Source organism: Dunckerocampus dactyliophorus, chromosome 19 (assembly GCF_027744805.1).
Source record: "Dunckerocampus dactyliophorus isolate RoL2022-P2 chromosome 19, RoL_Ddac_1.1, whole genome shotgun sequence".
Taxonomy (NCBI): Eukaryota; Metazoa; Chordata; class Actinopteri; order Syngnathiformes; family Syngnathidae; genus Dunckerocampus; species Dunckerocampus dactyliophorus.
The window spans coordinates 6,691,887-6,709,675 of NC_072837.1; the positions used below are offsets into that span (position 1 = coordinate 6,691,887).

A 17,789-nucleotide genomic window follows, 5' to 3' on the forward strand; every position below is an offset into this window, starting at 1 on the left:
AAACTGTTGTCTTCATATACAAGGCGTTGTACCGTTGCATATACTGTTTACTTCTATCGTCAACTAAATGAAAATGTGGTTTGGCAGTATGCAGCTAAATATAGACGCTATCAGACCCTCAGGGATGGTGACAGGAGAGGAGAGCTCTTTTTTTTATAATCTGCACTCAGTCACTGTGTGGGTATACTGAAAACTTTCTATTCGAAAAGATACAACAGGTTATTGAAGGATAAACTTGCTGGGAGCTGACTGACCTCCAGCCGTGCCCCTTAAATGTTTTACTTGGATTTCCCTCTACGGATTTTATTTCCGCAACCGTCCCAGTTGAATACATTACTGCTAATATTGTAAGAATTGTCCGTTCTCCTTGTTCTATCCCTTCTTCTTCCCCAGCTGAGGCCATGCACATTGGGAGTCTCATTGCAGCTCAGGGATACCTCTTCCCCATCTCTGACCATGTCCTCTCCCTGAAGGATGACGGCACTTTCTACCGTTTTCAGGTGAGCACAGGGAAGTACAACTTTAAAGTGCAGTGTCATTTAATTTGAAAGCACGCTTGGATGTTGGCTGTTGATTTAAGGTGCACTCAATTGGAACACCTAAAGCTCAGATTAGTGTGAGCGCTGCATGCCGTGTTCAAGCACAATACACGTTAAAAGGTTCATGCACAGGCCGCCAACTTGGACATGTGCATGCATGCGCATGATTGCTAAGCGCCCAAAATAAGCAGAACCACTCTAAATAATAACTTTCACACTTTCCCCACCGGTGAGTTCAGCACAGTGAAACAACACAATAGAGTTGTCGCTGTATGAATCTGCTATAGTTAGCAGGAGGGGTGGGACATTACTTATTAAATGTTGGTGTTAATGTTGGAGTTGGAGTCTCTCTGCCCCGAAATTCTACAAATGTTTGATCCAAAAAAAATATTTTCTCCGAAAATAGGCCCTTTTTTCCTTAGGAAACATTTCTCATTCACCATCAGTTGCTCATAATTTAATTAGAAAGCCCACATTTTTTACATATTTATTTCTTTATATTTAACTGAAAATGTTTTTTCGTCAAACTTTGCAATTTCGCACTTTGTTCGGTAGTCCTTGAACGCACCGTAGTTGCTGTGCTGTGACTGGCTACACCGGAGCGCCATCGGTTCATCGATCATCTTACATTATCACTCATTAGTGGTGAGTACCTATACATTTTATACTTGAAATGTGCTTAGTAAGTGTATAAGGAGGCATATATTATATTAGGTAAGGCATATTCACGGCTTTAACCTTGTGTTGTGAGTGAAGGATGGCAATTCGAGAGCAAAGGGGAGGGTTCTGGAGCTGAATCTAGTCACTTTTATTGGAAAAGTTGTTCTGAAATTGGAAAGGAATGTCAATGTCAAGGTAGCAGGATGGTTTGGAGTGGGGAGAGCGAGCTGTGTTTCAGTGATATACTGTACATTTTTATGGCTGTATCAGTTACTCGCTGGATTATTTTTCAGCATTCGCTGGTGGTCCAGGTACATAACCAGCAGAAAAGCGGAGATCTGTTGTATATGTTGCTTACGTAAAATATGGACAAACAGACACAAATGTGGCAGCTGATGATTTTCTTAATTTTTCAGTTTGCCATCCAGTGTGTTCCATACTGGTTAGTTCACCTGAGCTGGTTTAAATGCAAAACATTTTCTCAGATGGGTGACAAAAATATTTGGTCACAGCACTCAACCTGACCTACCAGATAACTATGAAGATTAGCTCCTGCGTTCTGGAATCACACCCCCATCTTGATGTCGGTGGTGATAAAATACCCTGTCCACCATCTACCGCTCCCTCACGTCTATGTTAGGATCCAGTGACCTTATTAAAATTGAATGATGATCTGATCAAATATTCATCAAGCGAACGAGGAAAGCGGGTTTGGGTTAGAGTCGAGCTACTTGGTGGCTACAAAAAGCCTGCTAAAGACATGTCGGAGCCGTGGAGGAACACTAGAGTCCCATCAGGGACAAAAGCAGGAGGAATGTGGATGTGTAAGTTTCACATGATTTGCAAAGACTTTAGTGGTGTTGTGGTCACGTGTTAATTACGGGAGTGTTTAATCTTGAGAATCCTAATTAAAAAAGGAAACAATGTTCTCCAGCAGGAAAGGCAGCACATGGAAAGATTACAATGATCTTTGTGTCGTCTGACTTGTTGGAAAAGCCGGATTTCCACTGGTGCTCGGGTGGCGATCTAATTAAACCTGACGACAGTGAATGTTGCTGTTCGATGACCTTGGTTCCCCTGCTTCAAAGTGAAGAGGAAGGCAAGACAAGAGTGTGGAAAGGGGAGAAGCAGGAGAGCTGCTTGTTATTGCATCTTAAGGATAATAACCCTTCTGTAGAATTTCATTTTACAGGCAAAATAAGTCATTCCACGAGAGACAACACAAATATCAACTGTACGTAGAGCATGTTTTATTGCATAAGAGCACTTGTGCTATGCCAAAACACGAAAACAGTAGGAAGAGCGTCTATTATTATATTTCTGCCATTGTGTATTCTGCGCCTTTCATTTTATTATGCGGCTGCAATGTTCCCTCGCCTTTGCAAAGCCCGAGGATGCCTTTCATACAGGAGATTTGGAGACAGCTATTTGGAATATGTTTCATTTACATCGGCAAATGTGTTTTTTGATCACACCCTGACAGTACAGAAAGTAGCACAAGGTAATTTTGCTGTACTTTACTGAAAAGGTCATCTCTTTAAAAGTTTGGAGGGTACATTTTCGTGCAAGAAGTTTTGACCGGTGCTTTTACCAGTAAAATCCAGCAAGCATGATGCAGAAACAGAGGTGAAACATGTTTTAGTTCAGCTTGTTTTCTGTGCAAATGTTCTGCATTGTCAGTTTTTGAAGTTATTCACAGCGTCTATAAAAAAAAAACACGATAAATTGTACATCTAAGAGTTTGACTGTGGGATCACGTGGTCTTGCGTGAAAGCACACACGGTAACAGTAGTATTCCTCTTTGCTGGGTGCGAAAGGTACAGACAAATACATTTTGGGTTTACTGTCATGGCTCTCATTAGCCATTCCGAACACTACAAGTCTAAACAAATATGTCCACTCAGTTGGAGGCGTTTGTAACAGTGAGAGACAGGAGGACACTGGACATCATGGACAACCCCAGCCACCCACTCCATTGGACAATAGAGGGGCAGCAAAGCTAATTTTCCAACAGACACCTCCAGTTCCGCTCCCACAGTGAACGCTACAGCACTTCATTCATTCCACACGGCATCCAGCTCTACAATACCTCACCTGTCTGTAAAAGATCGTTCACAACATTATTGCGCTGTACTGTCTGCCCTCCCTTGTATAAAGTGTAAACCTGTATTTACTTGTAAATATGCAAATCTTGTTTATCTTATATTTTTTTTACTTTATTATATTTTATTCTTACTGCACTACATTTTATTTAGGAGTGTTTTTCAGTTTCTTCCGCAATTGAGCTACTCTAACCAAACAATTTCCCTTGTAGATCAATAAAGTCTAAGTCTAAGTCTAAATTCTGAAACATTTTTTTTATCTTTGCCTGTGAATATCGTCATTCATCAGCATTCATCAGCATTCATCAGCATTCAATTGATCGCAACTGGACTGTTCAGGTGGTCTTAGAAGACGTTGCGCCTGTCATCCGAGCAGGCTTAATCAGTTCATGATCAAAGACTAGATAGGACAGCTGTAGTCTGAGGGGAGGGTGCAGCATCCAAAGTATTTATCCTATAGGTAGAAGGGGAAACAAGAATGACCCAAACAAGAATGGTTTCACTCTTTTGTGGTGCAAAACAACAGTCATTAAGATACAGTGGTGTGGAGCCAGGGTCATATTCAGTCATTTGGGGGCCCAAGGCAAACCCAGTCATTAGGGCCCTTCACAGCCTGACAAAGGCTTTCTTGTAACCTCAACTTAAGGTCTTCAATGTGAGCAGTGGCAAATAGGTTCAGAACAGAAACATTTAATGTAGTTTACCACTTTAATATTCACAACTTGTGATGAAAAGTGTCACTTTCAACTTCATCTGTAGAGCTGCATCCTCCGTGGCTGACACCGATATCAGCGCTGCTGCTGTCAAGAGTGTCTGGCTCTTGCTGTCGTCATGTGTGTGTTTGTTGTGACTGTGAAAAACTACCTTTGGTAGTTTGGATAAAAAACGTTTTCCTCTCGCCCGCTCACTTAATTTTTCTCCAACCCGCACCGACAAGGTTGTTTTTTCCTACTGTCTTCCTGAATCAATCTGCACATGCAGTAGCATGGCGTAGTCCACTGCATGAGAAATGAGGGGGGAGTGGTTGAAACAATCATTATAGATTAGGCACTTTGATGTAGTTTTAAGCACTAAAACAGTAATTTGTACTTTGAATTAAAGAAAAAAAATCAATGATCAGTTTTTATGGGACGTTAGGGGAATCCTGGAAATCTTGGGGCCCGAGGCGATTGCATGTGTTTGCCTAATGGTAAGTCCGCCCCTGCGTGCCAGCCAATGATAATGTTGTTAGTGTTTCATTCGGTTGTAACAGTTTCTGTAACATAAAAAGCACATCGTGTTGCTATCCAAGGAAAGAGTTATGTGAGTTTTTAAGTTAATGCAAAAATCAACATTGTGTTTGACTGAACACGCAACATAAAAAGCATTGCAATTTAAGTGTGTCATGTAAGTCAAAGTGTGTCGGTGGTGTTTTTTATAAAAACCCTGTGATGCTATAACATGAAAGTATACAGTACAGCCTATATGCACACTGTGTGATAATGAGTCATGTGTTTTTGCTCTGTATTCTTCCATAGGCTCCCTATTTCTGGCCTTCTAATTGTTGGGAGCCTGAGAACACGGACTATGGTAAGCATTATTTCATTATTCATATGAATTGTGACTCATGTTGATTGCCTGCCCTCACAAAATAAAATAAAACGTCTTAGATCAGTGGTTCTCAACTGGTGAGAAAGTGGGTCGCTGAGCTGTTTTCCGTTGGTAGTGGGTCTTTGCATGGGAAAAATAAATAAATAAATAACGCCCCAATGTCTGTGAATGCACCTCATATTCTTGTCTGCACTATTCGCTTGCTACGCCGCCGCGAGGTCCATGCCGTGTTTCTGGGCGACTGTCAAGCTTGAGTGGGAGAGGCATGACATCGGATGGAGACACAACGTGCCGTCCGTCTGACGCACACTTGCAGATATCTGCTGGAGAAGAGCGCACCATAAGCAGACGATGCTGCAGTTCATACTGCAATTTGGGTCACCACTTGTCATTGAGGGGTAATGGTTGGTCCCGCAGCCAAACCAGTTGAGAACCGCTCTCTTAGACATGTGAATAATATGTCTAGAAATTGCCTCAATTGTCTCATAACCCAAATTAGGGCCCCTTTAAAATATTAAAATATTAAAATATACACACTGCTGATTGCAGAAACTGCACCAGAAGTTCTGGCTAAAATAAAAACTAAGTAAAGATGATAAGTAAAGCTTCCAAGCAGGTGATAGCAATAGATAACCTAGGTGGAATGGGGGGGGTGCAAGACAGTGTACTGTGTGTTGTAAAATACGTGCAAATTACATGCATGGTTTGTCATGGAAAACATTTTAAAATGTGACAAATGTTGGCACAAGAGAAATGGAGCGCAGCTTGAGCGAACACAGCATATACCAGATGACAAAAAAACAACATCACAAGTAACTGTCAGCAGGATTAGCCACAGTCATCATTTCACTCGCTGCCCTTCAGCCTGATGCACATGGCTGAAGCTGAGAGGCTCACCCACTCTTCACACTTCACCTAATAAGCAACAGATAGCACACACTGGTTACATAGTGGAAGGTGGGGTGATGTATAACACGCATACATCGGTGTGCGCACTGAAAAATCAATCCCCCCTGTCTGCCCCCACAGCCATCTATCTGTGCAAGCGGACCATGCAGAATAAAACGAGGCTGGAGCTGGCGGATTACGAAGCGGTAGGTACCGGATTTCTCCTCTAACCTATTATTTATTGATCTGTTTGTCCATTGCGGGTTACCTCTCAAAGGTCACAGTGACCATGACAGATCTAAACTGCAACGTAGAGAAAGACTGATACTTTTAAATGGTGACATTTTATGGTACGTATGTATTAGCAGTCAAGGCCAGTTCAGTTGTATTGGTAGTTGGTACCAAATGTGCCCATTGCACATATTTTTTTCAACTTGTCACTATTTTTTTATGCATAACAATAACAATCGTGTGCACCTCTATGCTTTGTTTAACAGGAAAACCTCGCTAGGCTCCAGAGAGCCTTTGCCAGGAAGTGGGAGTTCATCTACATGCAGGCTGAGGCCCAGGTCAAGTAAGTGGGTTCTGTTACTACGGCAACAAGTGCAACTACAATGCAGGCAGTGACGTAATTTAAGTCAATAAAGGACAGTTTGCTTATGAAGGTACATGGTAGATTACCTGTGAGGTATGAAGGAAATGCGCTAATTATAACCGCCAAAACCGCAAGGAGGACGGGTGTTAATTGGACGCAGGCTGTTATTTCCGACTCATTATATAAAGCAAATCCATTTGTTCATTTTAATAATGATGTGGCGTGCATGAGAAAGTGGAAGCATAACTCTGTTTGACCATATCGTCATTTATTCACAAGAACAACACAGCAGCAGAACCAATGTTGTAATAGTGATAGGGTGGCCTGAAAAAAAATAAAAATGGACACCTCGTTGGCAGTGCCGGCTGACCCGATTGTCTTCATCCCTGCCATTGTGGTGATTTTTTGATTAAAATGAATTTTTACATTTAATTTATTTCGATGCATGTTTTGGAGTAATAAAAATGCATTGGAAACAAATCGATTTCTTAGTGAAAAATAAAATAATCCAAATAAATAATAAATAATAATCTAAAAAAAACATGGTTTGACACTTAAAATGTTATTATTATTTATTATTATTAATAGTAATACTATGGTGTCTTCCCGATACCAAAGTGACACATGAAGTCTCCCATTGTAGTTGTTTGTCCCAGTACACATACTTCACTGGCTTTCTAACCTCCACTTTATCCTCCTGACCTTCCACTTCTTATTCATGCGCCTCATCTAATGCTGATAGAAGGACAGCTTCGGGTGCTCACGCTGACTGATCTCCTTGACAGGATTGACAGGAAAAAAGATAAAACCGAGAGGAAGATACTTGACAGCCAGGAGAGAGCCTTCTGGGACGTCCACAGACCCGTGGTAAGCCTGTGTGTGTGCATGTGGGATTGCTACTGCTGATACAGCTACTGCTACCCACCTTATCTCACACCTCCTTCTTTGAGTCTTCCGCTGTATCTTTCCATCATGCACTCTCTCTGCATCACATGAGGAAAGTTCAGACACGTGTTTGTGTCTTGCACAGCCTGGATGCGTCAACACCACAGAGATGGACATCAGGAAATGCCGACGCATGAAGAACCCTCACAGAGTTAAGAAGGTAATGAATCTTTTTTTGGGTGGGGGGAAGACAGTATTGTTGATGTAAATGGCCTTACATGATAAGCAGATTACAGAAAAAGTGTAAGATACTCTTCCCCTTTATTTGATGTTTATTGTTATGCAAATTCGGAGCAGCCGGACCGGAGCAGGAGGGGATAGAAAAGAAGAGAAAATAAGACAAAGCGCTGATAACTGCGCACATTTTTGCCTTCCACCAACTTTGATTATTTTATGGCACATTTTTGTACGCATTGTTTATTTTATTTGAATGAATTTGAGCAATGCTTTTCCAGGCATAACGCAAACATTTATTTTTTCCTCCATAATGTTGCACTGCTCCATATAGAAGTGTCAGTAAAATGTCTTTATTATCATCATCCTCCAATGGGCCAGTCAGTGTATGGCTTGGCAGAGGAGGGCACACAGTCACGCAGTCCCATCCACACCCCTTCACACCACTCCAGGAAGGGCACCAAGGAGGACGTGGAGAAAGAGGTATGCAGAAAAAAGGGTCTGTTCTACTGTTTTACCAGAAGAGTGTTACCGTTCATTAAAATCATTCTTATCTTCATGCGATGCGTTCATGTTTTTCAAGCATACATTTTCCATTTTCTTCCCACCTACAGATCTTATTCCTGAATGCCCAGCTCGATCGCCACTGCATGAAGATGTCCAAAGTTGCTGAAAGGTAAAAGACTCCACAGAAATACATCAACAAAGTTCAAAGTTGTGTCATGGCTAGAAACATGTACAAATAGAACAGAATTTAGCACAATAGAATATATTAATAGAACACAATAGAGTTGTGTATTGACATTTGCACGGGTACAGAGCAGTACAGCTCCATTTTTGGGTGTATAAATATTTAAGTACATGTAAAAAAAAACATATATACAGTATGTTAAAAAAAAGAAACAAGCATTACTGACACATTTAATTTAATTTAATTTAATTTAATTTAATTTAAATATGATAATAATAGGCCTTTTTAACTATTATTTCTTATATTTACAAGCACACATTTAATTTAATTTAATTTAAATATGATAATAATAGGCCTTTTTAACTATTATTTCTTATATTTACAAGCACACATTTAATTTAATTTAATTTAAATATGATAATAATAGGCCTTTTTAACTATTATTTCTTATATTTACAAGCACACATTTAATTTAATTTAAATATGATAATAATAAGCCTTTTTAACTATTATGTCTTATATTTACAAACACACATTTAATTTAATTTAATTTAATTTAATTATGATAATAATAGGCCTTTTTAACTATTATTTCTTATATTTACAAGCACACATTTAATTTAATTTAATTTAAATATGATAATAATAAGCCTTTTTAACTATTATTTCTTATATTTACAAACACACATTTAATTTAATTTAATTTAATTTAATTATGATAATAATAGGCCTTTTTAACTATTATTTCTTATATTTACAAGCACACATTTAATTTTATTAAATTTAAATATGATAATAATAAGCCTTTTTAACTATTATTTCTTATATTTACAAACACACATTTAATTTAATTTAATTTAATTTAATTTAATTATGATAATAATAGGCCTTTTTTAAAACTATTATTTCTTATATTTACAAGCACACATTATTATTTTTTTGAAGTCAATGAGAGTAACATTAAGACGAATCAGTGTTGTTATGATAATCATTGCGTTTGCATAAAGCGTTAAACATTTATTGATCAAATTGAACAGTTTCTTCCTACGTTATTTAGCAGATTCACTGAGACGTAAGGGTACCAATGCTCCTTGTCTTGTGTGATGCGTATGTCAGTCTGATAAGCTACACTGAGCAGTACATGGAGTACGACCCGTTTGTGACGCCACAGGAGCCATCCAACCCTTGGACCAGTGATGACCCCTCCTTCTGGGACCTGGAGGCCAGGTACGCACAAACAGTTCATTCATCCATTTTGTGCAGTTTAACTGTATTGGGTTTACAGTGGTGTGAAAAAAAAGTGTTTGCCCCCTTCCTGATTTCTTATTTTTTTGCACTTTTGTCACACTCAAATGTTTCAGATCACCAAAGAAATGTAAATATTAGTCAATGACACCACAACTGAACACAAAATGCAGTTTTAAAATGAAACTGTTTATTATTAAGGGAGAAAAAAGTCCCCCCTCGTCAAAACATAACTTAAATTGAGATCTGTCAGTCTGGAAAGGGTTATAAAGACATTTCTAAAGCTTTGGGACTCCAGCAAACCACAGTGAGAGCCATTATCCACAAATGGTGAAAACATGGAACAGTGCTGAACCTTCCCAGGAGTGGCCACCAAAATGACCCCAAGGGCGCAGCGACAACTCATCCAAGAGGTCACCAAAGACCCAACAACAACATCCAAACAAACTTCAGGCCTCACTTGCCTCAGTTAAGGTCAGCGTTCATGACTCCACCATGAAAAAGACACTGGGCAAAAATGGCCTGCGTGGCAGAGTTGCAAGACCAAAACCATTTCTGAACAAAAACAACATTAAGGCTCGTCTCAATTTTGTCAAAAAACACCTTGATGATCCCCAAGACCTTTGGGGAAAATACTCTGTGATCTGACGACACAAAAGCTGAGCTTTTTGGAAGGTGTGTGTGTCCCATTACGTCTGGTGTAAAAGTAACGCAGCATTTCAGAAAAAGAACATCATACCAACAGTAAAATATGGTGGTGGTAGTGTGATGGTCTGGGGCTGGTTTTTGCTGCTTCAGGACCTGAAAGACCTGCTGTGTGCAATTCTGCAAAGATCAGTGGGGCAAAAGATTCATTGCCAGCCAGTGATTAGGTTTAGAGGGAAATCAATTTTTCACACAGGGGCCATGGAGGTTTGGATTTTTTTCTCCCTTCGTAATAAAAAGTTTCATTTAAAAACGGCATTGTCTGCTCCGTTGTGTTGTCACTGACTAATATTTAAATGTGTTTGATGATTTGAAACATTTAAGTGTGGCAAAAACGGAAAAATAAGAAATCACTCTAAGAAATCACTCAAAATCCAATTTTGCCACAAAGTGTTGTGTTTTGATGCCACTAAAAATAGCGTCCGTACCCAAGATAGTGCACGGTATGTCAAAGCCTACTTTAAACAGTATGATCATTTTTTAAAAGATCTTTTTCCCCCAGACCATTTTCGCTCTTTGCACGGGCAGATATTCGCAGCACGTCTAAAAGTGTTTTTGAAAGACCGCCTCTGCAGTGTACGCACGCGAGGCGCTCGCGCCAAACAAATACGTCTTCATTTTCCTGTCACGGCGCAGACATAAAGGGATGTATTCTTCAAATAAATATTCCAGCGGCTTTCTGCAGTCAGTGAGTGTCAGTGGTGCACGATGAAGGAGGTCACTGCGGTAGATTTAACAGCGCCATAAAGCTCAGTGCGGGATATTTACTGGTAATTACTCGGAGTAACGGCCCCTTTTCTTAAGCGCTAAAAGAAATTCTGAGGTCGCGCTGCTTAATCAATGGAAATCGTATCACCTCGCGCCACTTCCAGTGTGTGCTGTAAAGGACAATGTGAGCGTTTTGATGGACTGGGAGCGGGTGGCGCGATGATGGAAACCAAGGCAACTCCCTTATTCTTGCGTATGCGTTTCTCCACAGCAAGGAGCCTGGTCAGCAGAGGGTGAAGAAGTGGGGATTCTCGCTGGAGGAAGCCCTGAAGGACCCAGCAGGACGTGATCTGTTCCTCAAGTTCCTGGAGTCAGAGTTTAGCTCTGAGAACTTGCGGTGAGTTTAGGTTGATAACGAATCTTGGAGATGTACAGTATATCTAATAGTTTCTCTTCATTGCTGTGCATGTAGGTTCTGGTTGGCCGTGCAGGACCTGAAGAGGATTCCGCAGCAGGAAGTAGCACAGAGGGCGCAGGAAATCTGGGCCGAGTTTTTGGCCGAGGGAGCTCCCAGTTCTATCAATCTGGACTCTCACAGCTACGAGCGCACCAGCCAGAATCTGAAAGATCCTGGACGATACAGCTACGAGGATGCACAGGTGTGCAAGACAAAATTGGACAGGAATTTGGACCCTAAGTCAGCTGGGATAGGCTCCAGCATACCCCTGCGACCCTAATTAAGATTAGCGGCTTAGAAAATGGATGGGTGATTATTATTTATGGTATTTTTGGAAAAATATGGTGATCAATCTTACTCATTGTGGAATGCAGGGGTGTCCAAAGTACGGTCCGGGTTGTTTTTTTGTTTTTTTTTAATCTTTTAATTTTTTTAAATTTTAGAAATATAATTTAACAACAAAACAAACAAAAAAAACAACAATATCTAAATTCTAAAAATTCACTGTCATTTTACCAGAATAAAGTCAAAATATTAGGAGAAAAAAGTTGTAGTCTGATGAGAAAAAAAGTAATAATTTTACGAGAATAACATTTATTATGAGTAATATTACGAGGAAAAATAACTTTAATTTTTATTTTAATAGCATAGAGTTAAAATGTTAAAGAGACTATTTTTAAAGGCATAATGTTGTGGGGAAAAAAAACAAGTCATTTTTGGAAAAGCTATGTCAATAAAGTCAAAATATTATGGAATTAAAGTCATATTTACGAGAGAAAAAATGTACAAGAAGAAAGTTGAAATAGTTAAAAAAAAAACAGCAGAAATGAAAAAAAAACCAGCCGTAATTTTACAAGAATAAAGTCAAAATATTATGGAATTAAAGTCATATTTATGAGAAAAAATGTACAAGAAGAAAGTTGAAATAATAAAAAAAAACAGCCGTAATTTTACAAGAATAAAGTCAAAATATTAACAAAAAAAACGTTTTTTTTTTCAAGAATAAACTCCTAATAATACGATACTAACAAACAAAAGAAAATAAACTTGTCATTGTTGGAAAATTTGGTTGGGGAAAAAGTTATTATATTATGGAAATGAAGTCAAGATATTATGGAATTAAAGTCGTATTTATGAGGAAAAAATGTACAAGAATAAAGTTTAAATCGCTAAAAAAACAGCAGAAATGAAAAAAAAACTGCAGTAATTTTACAAGAATAAAGTCAAAATATTAACAAAAATTTTTTTTTTTCCAAGAATAAACTCATAATAATACTATGAGGGAAAAGAATGTCATTTTCGTAGCACAGAGTTAAAATATTACTGAAAAAATACATTCTTTTTTTACATGCAATTATTTTTTTACGTGCAATTTTTATGAGAAACAAACAAAAGACAATAAACTTGTCATTGTCGGAAAAAGTTCTTATATTATGGCAGTCAAGCCTAAATGTTATGAGAATAATGTCGTAGTATTACGACAAGAACATTTACGAAGATTACTTAAGAAGAAAACTAAAATATATTTTTTTTAAAAACCCAGCAAAAATGAGAAAAAAAGAGAAAAAATGAGCATTTTCACCTACACCGCAAAGCTGAGATGCAGTGTTTTCTTGAACTGCTGCACGTACAACCTCTTAGCTTATCCACGTGTGCTGCTTTACAAAATACCAAAGTTGCCCTTGCATCCGCTGGAAAAAGTTTGGACACCCCTGGTGTAAAGCAATGAATGTTGCTTTCATCACACGTAAAAAAAAAATAAAATAAAATGTAGTGCGGATGTTAATAGGTGTGCTGCGCTTTGAAGACGTCTACTATCATGCGTTTGCGCTTCATCTTATTTCCTGTCAAGCGTATCTCTCGCCTGGTGTGTGTTCAGGATCACATCTACAAGCTGATGAAGAGCGACAGCTACACGCGTTTCCTGCGCTCCAACGTCTACCAGGACCTGCTGATGGCGAGAAAGAAAGTACGTTGTTGCTTTTCAGGCCCTCTGTCATTGCAGTGAGTGGACTACATACGGTAGATCGGGGGCGCTCACGCTTTTCCAGCCTTCAAAATACTCTTGTAGCTATTCATGACTTGTATTTCACAGGCACATTTTCAAAGTTTACAGGATATCATCATTGTATTCAATATGGCAATAGAGATAATTCCACAATAGTTGTGTACATAAGCTGAGTACTGCTAGTATGTCAGTCAAAATAGTTCAAGTATTACATCCAGTTAGCATTTGCTATCAAACATGACTGATATACAAGAATTTAAAAGACAGTGCAGCCGAAGTCAAGGCAACACATTCAAAAGGTTTCAGCAACGGCCGCATTTTCCATTTTGTCATGAAATAATGGTTCAAGGAGCGGACGTGTAGAAAACACCGATTTCTGTAGTGGAGTTCATGACGCAAAGCAAAGCCATCACATACACGTAACCAGCCGCTACAAGTGAAAGGAGTCGCATCGCCGTGTGTAGCTTGAAACGCCGCGGGGGAGCAGGAGCGAATCTGGAGGGGAGCTTAATGTCAGCTACAAAGTGACGTTTACGCGATCTACCGGTAGATCGCGACCACTGGTGTAAATAATGGCGATCATGGTGACTCCTTGCAATGCGGTATGCATAAAAGGCGGTTACAGTGTGCGTAATATTAATGATATTCATCATTGACTCTCCTCCTGCAGCTGGAAACAGAACAGGGCCGACGCACCTCACTGGAGAAGTTCACCCGCAGTGTGGTGAGTGCCCGCTGCAGCGTGTTCATCCTAACATTTGCACGAAACCAACTGAGGTCCAATCCAACACCAAAAAAAACCAGCTTTTACAAATGTTCTTATTTGCATCTATTTCCACTGATTGGGTACTTTGGCACTGATGAATATGTCACCGCACATGAAAGCCGTATCATATGTGATCATTTTGCTTATCATACACTATCATATACACCCTGGATACCAGGTAAACAGTGGTGAATTTGGAAGCATAGAAACGAAAGCAGAGCAATCTGATGGCCTCCAGTGTGACATCACATCATTGTTTAATTAATATACAATAAAACAAAAATAAAATTCCGATTTTTGAACCAAGTAGATGAAATCTCCCAGCATTAATACGTTTAACGCAGGTGTGCCTGTGTTGGATCTTGTTAGATCCATTTGTGTCTAATTCCACCGATACACAACTCATGTAATTTCTCTGAGGAGAAACACTTTTTTCCCATATTTGTTTAAGGTGTAATTATCTGTGCTTTTTGCAGTACTTTATGTAGCAAATAATTGCTCTGTGCATTGTGTGCATGAATATTAAAGCAGATATCCAAGGAATGTGTGTCAACACCTCAGGCAGTCCGAGTACACAGTCTTTAATCAACCGTTCATTTTAACGTCTTCATCAACTTTGTTCAATTGGTTCTTACCAGGGCAAATCGCTGACTGGCAAACGTCTGACAGGCCTCATGCAGTCGTCCTGACGAGGTCTGGACTCAGAGCTGGATGGATCGTCACCCGTAAGAGCTGGAAAAGGATCTCGTGTGCGTGGGAGGGGTGTGAGTTCAGGAGGCGCATGAGAGCACCCAACTGCCGGACTGGACCGCCACCGCCCCGCTTTAAACTTCTCCCCAGATGAGTTCAAAGAAGGCTGACAGCATGCAATAAATCACCCGAGCTGACACCAGGACAGCGCTGCCTGAGAGTGCGGGGTACCGGGGAGAAAAAAAAAAAAAAAAAAAAAAAGAAGAAGAAGAAGACGCGGTACTCTTGCAAGGTACCAAGCTCGGATCAACTCATGTTTATACGGTAGCTAGCTGCTAAAGCTATCCATTTACTCTAAGTGATGTAAACTAAAAGAATGCCTTGGCTGGAAAAGAGATGAATGCTGTAGTTAGATGTGTTAAGGACGTCTGCATCCATCACCATGGCGATGGGAGAGGGATGCTGTGATTGACAAGCAACTCTACACGGCCCACTCCGAACGAATCAGGTGGAACATAGCACAAATGATGAGGTGGGGTTACTGTGGGATTAAGCCCTGTATGTTGATCGTTTTCACAAACAAAATGGCTGTAATACTTGAAATGATACAGTATGTTCCAGTGTATTGAAATCTTCCAAACATTCCACGACTTCATGCAGCCTCAGCTTTGATTATAGTGGGCGGCTCTCCAAATATCCTCATGTAAGAGGAGGATGATAATAAAAGAGGAATGCACAAGAAAGACATCGCTCATTATTCTTACTTATTATATTTGTTTCGGTTTGAACATCTCTCGCTCTCTCTCTCGGATTCAATCACGTGTTTCTACAAAAGACCGGTGGGAATATAACGTGTACAAAGAGGTGCGGCAAAAACAGACCGTTTTAGTCATTGCCGATACACCAACTTTTAGGTGCGGTTAGGTTTAAAAGATGCAGTCTCTGTAGCAATACCGCCCCCTTCTGGAATCTGTCAGTAGCGCTGCCTTCATTCATAACTTTACAGGGCCCGTATTAGAAATGCAACTTTGCCAGTTCTTTTAAATTGATCTCAGCAACGTATATATATATATATATATATATATATATATATATATATATATATTTTAATGTTCTACTTTATAGTAGTTTATTGCTGGTGTAGCGTCACTCTTTGAAGGACAAAAACTCACGAAACAGATCTGGAGTGACAGGCTCCGTTAAATTAACCACCATAGTCGCATGTTCATGACGTCATCAGTGCGCCCCACTTAACTGGCATGACGAATCAATTTACGCCAAATCAAACTGCTACACTAGCCTGTTTTCCTTAGCAGCGTTTTTCTACAGAAATTAATGTATATCTTTTTTAATGTTGTAGTTGTAGCAGTCTATTGCCGCCTTGCAGAATTCGGCGCTGCTATAATCTGCAAGCAGGTAACAATTAAAAAATGTGTACTTAATCATATGTGTACCAGTATATATATATATATATTTTACATTTGTTATGTAAGATCATAATTTTTCACGTTTTTTTTCTGATAGGCTAAAAAAAATCACGCTTCTTTTCACTCCGCGTAGTCCAAGTGTTTTGACAATAGCTATAGCTTTTCAAAACGATGAAAACATTGGTTTAAAAACGAATTCTGTATGCTCAGTTTAAGCATAGACTCAGTCTAACTAATTTCCTGCCAGGACCTCGTGTCTTGGAGTGTTTTGAATTACATTACAGCAACTTAACTGAATACAAAAAATGTGATGATTCCACTCTGATGAACTGTGGATGTAAAAATGCTGTATATGGTATACCTGCAACCACAATCTAGCCTGTCAGTATCAATGACTGGAAGTGAAAAATGAAGTGAAGCCTTTTTTATTTGATGTAAGTAGCACCTTTTAAAAAAGTGTAGTGAAAGTACTTCACCAACACAGCAACACACAAGCAGCATTCGGCCTTCATATTAAGATCATTTACAGCGTGGCGATAAAGGAAAGGTGCACAGAGGTTAACAAAGGAAGTATTTTAAAGAATGGCAGAAGCAAGAAGTAGCAAATAGAAAGAAATGAAGCGAAAACAGGAAGGGGAGACATGTTTGTAGTTTTTGCTGAAATACAATGAAGCCATATATTGCAATACTAATGGTCATATCAATACACATTTTTCATTATTATTTATGGCTCAGTCAAAACACAGATGGACTGCATGAAGGTTACCTGATGAATTGCCTGCGAGCACCTTTTCAAAGATGCCGGGTGAAGTGGACCGATCACAAAATAGTGCATTTACACTTTAGTTAGTAGATATTACATATTCATTGGCCAGACTCAACTCTTCCGGATGGTTGTTGACATTCTAACATGAGCCGCCATTAAGAACACATGGCGAAGGACAAGGGCGGGGAGCTTCATGGAAGTGGCTATGCAGCCATGGCGGGACAAGAGAGTGGTTGGACTCCTTTGACTTCCAGAGCCTTGTTGAAGTGCACCTCCATGGTCTTTGAGGATTTAGTGATCTTCAGGTTCCTCATGCAACCTCTGAAGGACGTGCGGCTGGAGAGAGCTGCCTGGCGAACACCATCTGCAAAAGAGACCATTAATGACTTTGCGTTCGCTGTGTAGCGACAAATACCAAAATAACGGACGTGTACCACTTTTGGTACCCTCTGTTGAGGTACGGGAGACACAATGCAGAACTTCAACATGTGGTGATTACACTGCTGGGATGTGTCCAGTCTAAACCAGGGGTGTCCAAACCTTTTCCAACAAGGGCCCCATAGTGAAAAATGAAAGGGTGACTTTGATATTTTGTAAAGCAACGTGGAGATATGGTAAGAAATGATGTACATTTCAAGAAAAAATAGCATCTCGGATTTGTGATATGTGAAAAAGCATATTATTACTAACAACTTTGCTCTTTTTTTCCCCATTTTCGCTGTTGTTTTTCTTTCTTTCTAGTAAAATAATAACAGTAAATATTCTTTTCTTCTCTCATTTTGGCTTAAATTCTCCTAATATGAGAACTTTTTCCACAACCTAATTTTCCAAAG

The 17,789-nt window shown here is 39.5% G+C and overlaps 2 protein-coding genes across 12 annotated transcripts in view; one reads left to right on the plus strand and one right to left on the minus strand.

Moving 5' to 3' along the window:
• rgs6 (regulator of G protein signaling 6) overlaps positions 1-15,506 on the plus strand; it is a 68,161-nt gene extending 52,655 nt beyond the window's left edge. For all 7 annotated transcript variants that reach the window (XM_054760873.1, XM_054760878.1, XM_054760876.1 and 4 more), the window contains 14 exons: positions 394-500; positions 4,819-4,870; positions 5,921-5,985; positions 6,277-6,353; positions 7,160-7,241; positions 7,405-7,479; positions 7,875-7,976; positions 8,108-8,169; positions 9,301-9,411; positions 11,114-11,239; positions 11,315-11,501; positions 13,179-13,268; positions 13,978-14,031; positions 14,712-15,506. In XM_054760873.1, coding sequence (XP_054616848.1) covers positions 394-500; positions 4,819-4,870; positions 5,921-5,985; positions 6,277-6,353; positions 7,160-7,241; positions 7,405-7,479; positions 7,875-7,976; positions 8,108-8,169; positions 9,301-9,411; positions 11,114-11,239; positions 11,315-11,501; positions 13,179-13,268; positions 13,978-14,031; positions 14,712-14,762 — 1,241 coding nt within the window. In that variant the 3' untranslated portion in view covers positions 14,763-15,506. The remainder of the gene's footprint in view (positions 1-393; positions 501-4,818; positions 4,871-5,920; positions 5,986-6,276; positions 6,354-7,159; positions 7,242-7,404; positions 7,480-7,874; positions 7,977-8,107; positions 8,170-9,300; positions 9,412-11,113; positions 11,240-11,314; positions 11,502-13,178; positions 13,269-13,977; positions 14,032-14,711) is intronic.
• A 1,103-nt stretch (positions 15,507-16,609) lies between these two features.
• The window catches only part of lama2 (laminin, alpha 2), a 202,011-nt gene continuing 200,831 nt past the window's right edge, over positions 16,610-17,789 (minus strand). For all 5 annotated transcript variants that reach the window (XM_054760840.1, XM_054760839.1, XM_054760838.1 and 2 more), the window contains one exon: positions 16,610-17,320. In XM_054760840.1, the coding sequence (XP_054616815.1) occupies positions 17,160-17,320 (161 nt within the window). In that variant the 3' untranslated portion in view covers positions 16,610-17,159. The remainder of the gene's footprint in view (positions 17,321-17,789) is intronic.